At 52.6% G+C, this 11,005-nt stretch overlaps 2 protein-coding genes and 1 long non-coding RNA gene across 12 annotated transcripts in view; 1 reads left to right on the top strand and 2 right to left on the bottom strand.

Moving 5' to 3' along the window:
• Positions 1–104: 104 nt before the first annotated feature.
• Nudt16l1 (nudix hydrolase 16 like 1) lies at positions 105–2,660 on the bottom strand. Its single transcript, XM_031361380.1, has 3 exons — positions 1,826–2,660; positions 1,481–1,741; positions 105–930 (listed from the first exon to the last, which is right to left on the bottom strand). The coding sequence occupies exons 1-3, from the start codon at positions 2,012–2,014 to the stop codon at positions 709–711; spliced, it is 672 nt and encodes a 223-aa protein (XP_031217240.1). The 5' UTR covers positions 2,015–2,660; the 3' UTR covers positions 105–708.
• A 127-nt stretch (positions 2,661–2,787) lies between these two features.
• The window catches only part of Mgrn1 (mahogunin ring finger 1), a 52,168-nt gene continuing 43,950 nt past the window's right edge, over positions 2,788–11,005 (bottom strand). For 6 of the 10 annotated variants that reach the window (XM_031361331.1, XM_031361324.1, XM_031361273.1 and 3 more), the window contains 4 exons: positions 10,057–10,180; positions 9,704–9,746; positions 8,347–8,445; positions 2,788–4,177 (listed from right to left, as the gene is read on the bottom strand). In XM_031361331.1, coding sequence (XP_031217191.1) covers positions 4,065–4,177; positions 8,347–8,445; positions 9,704–9,746; positions 10,057–10,180 — 379 coding nt within the window. In that variant the 3' untranslated portion in view covers positions 2,788–4,064. Of the gene's footprint in view, positions 4,178–6,461; positions 6,507–8,346; positions 8,446–9,703; positions 9,747–10,056; positions 10,181–11,005 lie in introns of all 10 variants that reach the window. The other 4 variants (XM_031361304.1, XM_031361313.1, XM_031361341.1 and 1 more) reach the window with 1 other exon arrangement.
• The window catches only part of LOC116084411, a 7,490-nt gene continuing 3,279 nt past the window's right edge, over positions 6,795–11,005 (top strand). The window contains exon 1 of the long non-coding RNA XR_004116095.1: positions 6,795–6,963. This is a non-coding gene — a long non-coding RNA (uncharacterized LOC116084411). The remainder of the gene's footprint in view (positions 6,964–11,005) is intronic.

The following is an 11,005-nucleotide window of genomic DNA, read 5'->3' as shown; positions in this document are numbered from 1 at the left end:
CTGCCACCCAGACTGGTTGCCCTCAGAGGCTGGCTGTGCTTCACAGCCCAACCTCCCCACACCTCAGAGAGAAGCGGCCATGCCACTCAGAAGCAACATGAACATCAGAGGAATGGCTTTATTGTCTTCATCCTTCCTCAGGTCCACAGCTGAGCCCAAGCCCCCATGGGGAAAACAAACCATGTGGGCAGAGCCATTCTGAAACCAACCCACAGTTCATACACCAAGGAAAAAACCTAACAGAGAAATCCAACAAACACCCAAATGAACATCTTACCCCAAGCTGGATCAGGTTCTGGGATAAGGGCAGGAAGGACTGATCTAACTTGGGTTGTCTCTATTGGACAAAACCCATGACCAGTCCAGGATCTGTGTACCAACCAAGTGGTTGCCTTGGAAGAATGAGAATGGGCTTTAGCTGGGACTCCGCCAGTCATGTACATACTCACAAAGGACAGTTTTGAGCCCTGGGATGGGTGAGAATATCTTCAGCTTGAAAAGCTAGGCCCAGGCCCACCCCACTGACCAACCTGAGAGGGTAGCTAGGTCCCAGGGACTGCGTGGGACAGTGATGATGAAAGCTGCCTGCCTGTCCCTTGCAGTCAGAAGGGATGCAAAATCAAACACACTAGAAGGCACGCTTCTCGGGAATTCCAGGGCCTGTGGGCAGACAGCCGAGGGAGGGCAGGGACCTGCACAGGAACCATCTCAGGATGAGGCCGGGAGCAGCTTTTCTAGGGCCTTCTTCTGCTTCTCTGTGGCTGAGGCCAAGGCCTCAGCCAGCTTTTCCGAGGGCATCATGTTGAGTACCTTAAGGGCAAACAGGAGCTGATATTTGGCAGTGCTGACAAAGGCGTTGCTCAGAAAGTTAGGGAAGCCTCCTACTCGATCCTTCTGTGTGTACAGTGGGACACGTACAAGGCCCAGGACCTGCGGGATAGAGAGCATGGGTGGGGCTGGGTTCTCCCTGTAGAGGCAGGACCCTGTCAGCCACCAGTTTGCCAAAGAAACAGGGAGACCCAGGCAGGGTCTTGCCAGGCAAGGCTGGTGGCAGTAAAGCCCCTTCTCCCCAAGTTTCAAGGCCAACCCTATGCACTCCCCACCATGTCTGGCAGCAACCCTCAATGATCCCTGGTTTCACTCCATGCCCCTTAGACCGGAGAATCCACAAATCCCCCAATTCTCTCTCAGGAGATAATCCCAAATGCTACAACCCAGTCTTTTTGGTCTGTTCTCAATTTTTCCAAACAGGCCCCGATCATCCCTTCCAGTGACCCAAGCCCCACTCCCAGGATTGACAATGGCAGGCAACAAGGCAAATGTAAACAGCCCATGACCCAGTTCCCAAGTCCCTCTTGCCACCCAACATAGTCAGGGCAAGGACCCTGAGGGGCACTTGTTACCCATGGTGCCTTCTGTGGTGCCAGAGCCAAACCTCAAGAGTGGGAATGGGGGCGGGCCCCAGGCAGTAGTCCCACACCTCCAGACCATGGTCCCTCGAGTGCACAGCGCTGATCTCCACAGCATGGAGCTGTTCCAGTGTCAGCTGCCTTGCGTACAGGTGTGCCACCACACGGTGTGGACCCTCAGTCAGGTGCGAGCTCAGGTAATCAGCTTCGGTAAGGCGTAGGCCGCCCAGGCCCAGGCCCAGCACCCGGTTCAAGCCATCCTCCAACGACCAGAAGCGCCGGTCCACGAACCCCCCGGGAAAGCCCAGCAGCCCGTCGAAGCGCATCTGCATCTGCAAGGTAAGCCTGGTCAGGACGCGGGGTCCACTGGGCGTCCCAAGCTTGTATCCGCCCTGTTTGCCCGCCCAGCTCCTCACCAGCACTGAGAAACGCATGGGGATACGCCCGAAAAGCTGCCCGGGGTTGGCGGCGTACAGCATGGCGTGGCATGAATGGCTCCAGCCGGGCCCCAAGCGCATTGCTTCCTCCCGACTGATCTGCTTCAGCTCCGGAACCGTCGTGGTCGACATCTTGATGTGCTCCAGGCCCACTACCCAAACGAGCATGCGCGATCCCGCCCACGACACCAAGGCCCAATCCACGTGCTTCCACGTGCATAAGCCCGCCCCTACCAGGCCTGAGAGTCTGGGGTTGAACTCAGCTGAGACCGCAGCCTGACGGAGGCGGGGTGGGGGTGGAGTTATGTAGTTCGCCACTCTCCAAGTAGCACAGGAGAACCCTCGACTAACCAGAAAACTACAACTCCCAAGACGCACCGCACGGAGGCTAGGTTGTCCGAGGCAGGTACACTGATTATCAAGATGTGTCAGTCTCCAGTCCCAGAGGGCAGCTGGAAGTCTCAATATCCACCTCGTCCATGAGGGAGCAGATTTTCCCGAGGCCCGATCCGGAGACTGGCTGCACTGCTCTGTGAAATCATGCCTTTAAAGACTTAAGCGTCTAAGGACTCCAGCTCAAGTGACGGGGACCTAAGCCTTATCCTAGACTTTGCCCTCCTTTGGCACATTGATTAGTGCTCAGTAACCATCACAGGAGTTGAGGCGGGTATAAGAACTAGGACCACCTGCCCACCTGGAGGCTAAGATCTATCAATTGCTCAGGGGAGGTAAGCCAAATTCCAAGTCCAGCTTCAGACATAGCAAGCAACAAAACAATAGCAGTAAACCACTGTCTGTCTGGAGGGGTTACTCACTGCCCCTCTCACACAAGGTAATGAAGGCAGCACCAAGATCTGTTAGGAGCTCTGCCGGATACCACCAAAAGCCAAGAGTGCTGCCTACTTAGTGCTGTGCCAGAACAAAGGCACACAGAATATTGCTGCATGATTTTATTACTATAAATATACAGTAAAAACGAACCCAAAACTAGCCGATCAGAGTACATCAAATGATAGTACATGTGAATCTGAGATAGGTAAGTGCAGTCTACATCCCATCTTTCAAAGTACTGACACACCAGTACCATGGCCAGAGGTGAGAAGTGAGGGGTAGGCATGCGCATGCTGACATGTGTGCACATATGTGCATTCAGCAAGAGAGAGAGAGATGGTTGTGCAGACAGAGCTGTGCTTACAGGCTGACCAAAGACCAGGCCAGCCACTGCTAGGAAGGAACAGGGTTAGAGCCAGAGCTCAAGCAACCCTGAGCCTGAAGGGATCTCCATGCATTGCTACAGGCTGTCACCGGGGTGAGTGGCAAGGCAGTTCCTTAGGCAGAGGTGCCTCTACCCACCCACCAGAGAGCTGCACAGCCTGGGGCACCTCTGCCCTGAGGTCACTCATGAGCCACTTCTGCCTTAGTATCACTAGGATCCTGGTTCTAGGTGGGCTCTGACAAAAGCCTTCGACAATAAATCAGTAAGAAACATAAAAGGACATGGAACTGGCAATGGATCTACTATGGAAGCTGCTTAGGCTCTTCCCTGGCAGGTGGTGGGCAGTGTTGCCCTGCAAGCACGAGCGTCCCCACCTTGGCGGCCTGTGAGGATGTGAGGAAGCAGGACACTGACCACTGCTAAGGACTGTGCTGTTAACAGTCTGACTACCCACAGCTGCCAGAGGTCACTAGTAGGTAGTAGAGCAGAGCAGGAGGGGACCTGGAGGCTCCAAGGAGGGTCACCCATGGTCAGGACATCGCTAAGGTGAAAGCAGCAGTGACAGCTGCCTTGGGGTCACACAGGAGCCAGGCAGACAGGCACTGTTGCCCTCATCAGCCATAGCCTGGGCTGCCCACCTTCCAGAACATTTATGAAGATGACACTTCCCTCCATGAGTAGATTCTCTTACGCTGGTTTGCTAAGTGCTCAAAGCATCAGCTTTGACAGGTGGGGAGAGTCCCTCTAGGGCTCGTGGCCCATGGAGACAGCTGCTGTCCTTCATCTTGTACCATTTACAAATATATTGACCATAAAAAAGGAGGGTGTGTGGAGGAACAACCCACTGTGCAATTTGATCAAGGTTCACTGTGGCCCCTCAAATCCCAGTGGCCACATGAGGCGTGCAGACAGGAGAGGCCAGGGTCTCACTGGGGTCCAGGGAAGCCTCCTGTCAATGTCTGAGATTGCTGAGGGCTCTGTGCTGCCTGCTAAGCCAGACTCTCAGAATGGGGTCAGCTCAGCAGCTCCAGGCTCAGGACTAGAGCCACTCAGCAGAGGCCAGGGGGAGCTGGTGGTGCCAAGGCTGTGTGGCGTCTCCATGGAGGTGGACCATCCTGTAGGTGGGAGCAGAGGAAGGAGGGGTCATGATTGGCTGGTGGTCTTGCATCTATCTGTTCATCAACCCAGAACCTCACAGGGGCAGGACCACCTAGCAACTCCACCCCATAACCCACGTAACATACCATCTGAGAGGAATAATGTGATCTCATAGAAAGCTAGGGACCCTTGAGTCCTAGGCAATGAGTTACATCCGTCCTCCATACCTGGGACTGATCACCCCTTGGTACCAGGCAGTAGAGCTACAGGCACAGGGTAGCTGTGGGATGCTGATCACTGGGCCTCCTACCCTTGACTATACTTCCTATATCTCAGAAATACAAGTCAAGCTAAGAGCTTTAGCACTGGGTTAGCTGGAGGTCAGCCAACTCTAGCACAGGAAAGGGAGCAGGTGGGAACACAAGCGGCTACTTGGGAGGCCTGGACAAGAAGCTCCACTGGAGAATCTGGCCCGAGCCTGTCTGTCTTCACAGAGGCCCAGATGTCAGTGCTATGGTGCTGTGTAGTGTTATCCCAGGGGGAGTTTGCGAGACACAGACAACTCCAGCTCTACCTTCTGCTTTAGGAGGTATAGCTTCAGGAAAAGCGACCTATGATGCATCCCCCATCTGTGACCTAAGTTCCAACCTAACCCTACACAGCTGCCCCTTCCTCCTACAGAAGCTATAAATAGCAGGGTTGTTTCAGGAGCGCAGCTCAAAGGGGACAGCAAGTTCTGAGAAACCATGAACCCTACCAAAACCAAAGCAGCCCCAGGCCTGGCTCCCTGGTTCATGGGAGAGGGCTGCCGCCTAGAGGTCTCACCTACTACAACTTCCCACTCAGGCTGTGGTGCCATCCTGCTGGGGAACCTGACAGGAAAGGCTGCTAGCTCCTCTGTAAGAAGAAAGAAGAGTCCCCACTTGCCAGCCTAGTTTTCACAGATGCTTCTGTAACCAGCGATCTGGGCTAGTCTGTGGCCATGCATCTCTCTCCAACAGGGCACCAATTCCACTGGCCCATAAGACTGTGCGTGCATGCGCGCACGTGTGTGTTTGTGTGTGTGTGTGTGTATGTGTGTATGTATATGCATGTGCGTGTGTTGTGGCAGGTTTCAAAGACAGGATGAAGAGGTTCCCAGTGGCAATGATGGTCTCAAGACAGAAAAGCTGAGCAGTCCACAAGAGAGCTGCATACCAGGACAGGGAAGAGGCCACAGTGACGAGTGAAGGAGGCGTGATGAATGCCCTCTGCACAGGAATTGAGAGGTGAGGCTTGGCTTTTTTTTTTTTTTTTAACCAGAGACAAGGTTTCTCTGTATAGCCCTGGCTCTCCTGTAACAACTCCATCTCTAGACCATGATGTCCTGGAACTCAGAGATCTGCCTGTTTCTGCCTCCTGAATGCTAGGATTAAAGGCATTATATTTTCTGATGCTTTATTTTCATTTTGAGTATGAGTGTTTTGCCTGTATGTATCTCTGTGCAGAAGTTGCATGCCTGGTGCCCATAAAGGTCAGAAGAGGGTGTCCAATCCTTTGGAACTGGAGCTACTGAGGGATGTTGGCTGCCATGAGGGTCCTGGGAATCAAATCAGGAAAGGAGCCTTCTGGGAAGGAGCCAGTGCTCTTAACCACTGAACCTTCTTCTCTCCAGCCCCCTAGGACACAACAGACATATGTGTCCCATAGACTGAAACACTGATGGGAGCAGATGATCTAGGCCCTCCCCTGACTGGTGCAAATCTCAACCACTGCTCAAAGCCACAACCACAGCTGAGGTAAGAGGAATGTTTATTATAAGTATGTTTGGGCTACAGAGCAAGTTCAAGGTCAGCCTGGGGGACTTTATAAAATAAAACCCTATTTTAAAAAGAGGGCTGGGGATAAAGTTCAATGGTAGAGTGCCTACCTAGGTTCAATCCCCAGTACTGAATTTTGTTTTTTAAAACCATAGTTAGACTACTGTGTGCAGGCCCTAGGACATTGCAGCACATGTTCCTAGGGCTCCCTGACTCTCCAACTCCTTCCTCCTGGCAGTGATAGGAACTCCAAAGCCTGAGTTGAGTTACTGCTCCAGGACCTTACACTGTCACTTTAGGAGGCCCTAAATGGACAACTGTCCAGGTAAGAGACCCTCTAGCTCCAAAGGCAGGGACACCAGGAAGCCACCTTTCAGACCCAAAGGTGCAGCAACCATCAGTGGCTCTGGACTGGATCCAGAAAGCACCCCTCAGGGTACTGGGCTCTTCTCTGCAGATATACCCGGCCAAGCCACCAAAGTGTGGAGGAAAGGTCACGTACCAGCTTACTCCTCTATACCAACAGAGCACGACTCAGGACCCAGGGCTGTGCAGAGAGGAGGGAGAGATAGACGGAGCTCAGTTAGCAGAAAGGCATGAACTTCACGGTCAGGAGTGGAACTGTCTAGAAATAGACTATCCAAACATCACCTGCAGCAACAAGAACCACCAGGATAGATCCTGGATATCTTTCTAACCAAGAGAGAGACGTGTGTATGTGTGATAGTAACATATGTATTCCTCTTGTAGCTATGGAAGCCAGGCCACTGGACCATTGAGAGGACCTAACAGAGTCCTCTCTGTTTCATGGATTTCCCCCAGCCTTGTTCTTTCTATCCACAGGGGACGTGGATTCTGAATCCAGAGGAGAGTAGTACAACTGTCAGAAAGTAAAGACACTAGCTACATGCATGTTCCTTACAAAGATAGAAGATATATAGCCTTCTCAGACAAAAAGCCAGCAGAAGAGATAGTGCCATTGTGTAAGTGAGAAACACATGCAGGTATGTACAACTGCCACAGACCCCTTCCACCACCCTCCAGAGGTGCTCCAACAGGATGTGCAGAGATAGCAATCCAGGCTACTGCCATGGAGTAAGCCTCTATAAGGAATGATTCTCGGAGTAGGGCTTGCATCCAGAAGAAGTTCCTGTGCAGAGCTGGCCAAGACTAGCTCTTCTGCAACTATGCACACAGACCCTGCCTCTCCTGTAACTTCTACAGCTGACTATCTCCCACTTACTTAGTGGACCTAAACAAGGCCTAAGACCCTTGCCTACAGTTGTCCCTGTGGCTAGTCCTAATGTGCTACAGGCCACAACAGCGATTAAATACTCTATGCTGGACAGTGAAGGTACCCAAAGGGCCATCTGCAGGAGCAAAGCTCTACTGGGGACTCAAAAGGCCCAGGGACCTCTCCTGACTCCCTGCTTAGCCAAATTAACAATAAGAATAGATACCTGAGGTGTTCCCAAGAACATACTAGAATTGTGCCCTTATAGAACGTGCTGGTTCTAAATACACTTCACCTATGGGTTTGTTTTGGTTATGCCATGGTGATCTACTAAGACAACCCCTAGCTGCTCTCCCACACTTGGTGACTTGATGACCCCTGTGTCCTGTGCAGCCTCTACAGGTCACTTCACATCCAGAAGACAGGGGCAGATGGAGGCCTTTCTGCCAAAGGATGTCACAATCCACCATTATCAAGCAGCCCTGGAAAAGTGAGCAAGACTGGCCTCAGGGCCAAGAAGGTGTAGCTACTGGAAGTTGTAGTGGCTGTTTATCCAAATTCCCAAATACCAGAGCTATTGTAAGTCTGAGAGACCCACTTGTACCCTGGATTTGGAGCCCCCGGTGTGAACTGTAGACTTTATCCCAGCAGAACAGAGGAAGAACTACGGAACAGTCTCAAGCTCCTGGCCCACTGCCAGTGGCCCAACCGGCACACCCTGCTCTTAGTCCTCTGGCCTGACTGGGAATGTGCTGCTGTCCACACCTAGGTCAGCTCCAGGCAAACATCTCTCTGGCAAGGGCCACAGAGGAAGAACGATTGCAATCTTGGCAAAACTAGACTAGCTTCCCTAGGCCTCTGCAGGGAGCAGCCAGAGAACAGACTTTGTCCTTTTGCAACCAGCTTGTCCTGCCTTCCTCAGGCAAAGTTCACCTAGTGTAGGAAAGAACCCTAGGGCCAGCAGGAAGCCAGAAGGCACACTAAGCTGGGCCTGACCCCTGTTGTAGGGATTAGCAGAGTAGACTTTAGAGCCAGAGAGAACCTGGACTCTGAAAGAGTACACTACGCCTCAGAGATTCCCCTTTTCCTCCTGTCTCCTCAGAGACAGAGGAAGGCTCTGCCCAAATGTTAACAAAAGACTTGTTGCTGTTACCTGGTAGGTAGATATCAGCAGGAGGGACTGGCTGGCTGCAACCATGATGCTGGGGACTGCCATCTTGCAGGACATCATCAATAGAGGGTACTCGGCTCCCTGCAGCAGGCAGAGGAGTGAAATTAGGACACTCAGGTAGGGAGAGGTCCTTGTGGTCCACTCTGACTCCATAAATCCCAGAGACCAATGGTGGTCATATGCATAAGGCGAGAAGTTTTGTTTCAAAGCCAGTCTGGTTGGTGCCAGGTAGTGGCTGTCCTTGTCTGTCCCTTCTGCTGAGCAGGCAGGAATGGCCCCATTACCCAAGTACTGGTGAGTTGCAGGGCAGCCTTCTGGAGCAGCCCTGAGGACCATGCCTAGTTTTGCCTCACACAAGTCTGTAACAATTTGAACTTGCATTTTTTTTTTTTTTTTTTTTTTTTTTTTGAGACAGGGTTTCTCTGTATAGCTTTGGCTGTCCTGGAACTCACTCTGTAGACCAGGCTGGCCTCAAACTCAGAAATCCACCTGACTCTGCCTCCCAAGTGCTAGGATTAAAGGCATGCGCCACCACTGCAGGCTTGAATCTGCATTCCTAATCCCTGTAGACTTTTCTGCCTAGGTAAAGAGCCTACATAGTGGTAGGAGCCCAGGCCCTAGGTGGGAAGCTGAGGGCCTGCCTGAGGCAGAGGACAGAAATACAAGGCCAGGCTAGAAAGGCTGAAGTGACCACATTGCTCTTAGAGCACCCCATTCACACCAAGGGCCTCAGCCTCCTGCAGGTGGGCCTCATCTGAGAGGACCTCTCAGCAGGTTGTAGGATACAGCAGAGCAGCTACAGTTACATGGGGGCTGTGGGGCACATCATCATTCTATGGGCCTCACTGCTAATTAGAGCCATGTCTGAGTCAAGTGGCCTTGGGCCTCTCCTAGATGCCAGCTCTGAATCTTGCTTTCCTTTTCTGTCCAGCAGTAACATGGCAAGGACTAAGCAGAGGCAGGCTTGAGGGGGCCCTTACCACCCAACATGGCCAGCAAGAAGAATGGGGGAAACTAAGCCTCCTAGGCTACCCGTTAAACCCCCCAGTAGAGGGAGGCAAGGAGATATCAGCTGTCCTCAATTCATCAGGAAGAGACAGCCAGGAAATTCCAAAAAACATTACTGACAAATGGCTCCCACACATGGGTGGACCTCCCACCACCTCCTGTGCTGGCCAGTATCACAATGCTCTTACCATCTCTGCATGCTGATTGTCCAGGTTCCTGAAGGCAAGAGCTGGGTGGGGGTGGGGGTGGGGATGGGGGTGGGGTGTATATCCCTAGCCAGAACCCAAAGCTTGCCAAGGGCTCAGGGTCAGACCTGGGAGAAGTGGCTCACCTTGCTTTAGGGATGGCTCATCCACCTCCTCTGTTCCGAAACTCTAGAAGTCAAAGAGGAAAGGCCTTTGGTGCAAACGTCCTCAGGTCAAAAAGGCCAAATCCCTAAGACTAAGCTAAGGGCAGTGGGCAGCACATGCCACAGGGATGCAAGCATGTCACTGGAAGCGAAGCTTCACATGTGGGCATGCCTATAAGCGTCAAAGTGACTTCACCACAAGGCACCCCAGCCGGGTCAGGGACACTGACTTCTCTGGCTGTGGATCCATGTGGCAGTGCCTTGAGAGCTGGGTCAGGATCAGGGAGGGAGGCCCGTGGAAGGCTGGCCAGGGCCTCACGAGAAGCAAGCCTCACCTCAGGGGAACTGCTCTCCCGCAGCACCAGCTCCACACCACTTGGTGGGAGAGGAGCATCCGAGTCTTCTGAGAGCTTCTCCTCATCCTCTTCATGGATGGGGGATGATGGAGACCGCAGGGTGCTGAAGAGAGGAAGGGAGCAGGGCTGTAGGACAGCTGTATGAGGAATGCAGTCCCTCAGGAGCCAGCAGCCTTTGCATATGCTCCTGGGGACAAGGAAGAAGCCTCTGGGGGAGAGGTGAACCTCTGCAAAGATTCAAAAAGTGAACCTGCTCAACAGAGGCTCCCTAGGGAGCAGTGTGCTTCAGCACAGACCTGAACAACCAGGAAGCTGGGCCTGCCCAGCAACCTCCTGCCCTATAAGGACAGCAGCACAGGCCTGACAGCCTGCCACACTGAGCGGCAGAGGGGATTGTGTCTCTGGAGTTGTTCTGCCATAAACACAGAGCACAGGGGCTTGGGCTGCCTGCAGGAGACACACCTTTCTTATACCTTTCTTCTGAAGATGTCAGCATAGAGAGACTGGGCAGCCACCCCACGCTAGTCTCCAAGGGACAGGCATTAGGTACAGCTTGTGATGCTGAGGATGGAGCTAGAGCTCTGTGGGAGGACCCTGGCCTGGCATGCACATGGCCCTCCAGGAACACAGACACAAAACGCATTTCTGACAAGAGATCAATATCAAGGGCACATAGAACCTCAAAAAGTTGTAATACTCCAGACAGTAACTCATCCAATCAATAAATAAATTCAAGGCAGTTTGCAGAAGAAATACAGCCTGAGTTGTGTAGCACTTGGGAGAGAGAGGAAGGAAAATTAGGGCTCTAGGCCAGCCAGCTGAGGTTACACAAGAACATCTCAGAATCAAAAAGAGTAAGATTGGCTGGGCGGTGGTGGCACACGCCTTTAATCCCAGCACTTGGGAGGCAGAGGCAGGCAGATTTCTG

This window comes from Mastomys coucha, unplaced genomic scaffold (assembly GCF_008632895.1).
Source record: "Mastomys coucha isolate ucsf_1 unplaced genomic scaffold, UCSF_Mcou_1 pScaffold12, whole genome shotgun sequence".
NCBI classification, from domain to species: domain Eukaryota; kingdom Metazoa; phylum Chordata; class Mammalia; order Rodentia; family Muridae; genus Mastomys; species Mastomys coucha.
This window is presented reverse-complemented; position numbering and strand designations above follow the sequence as displayed.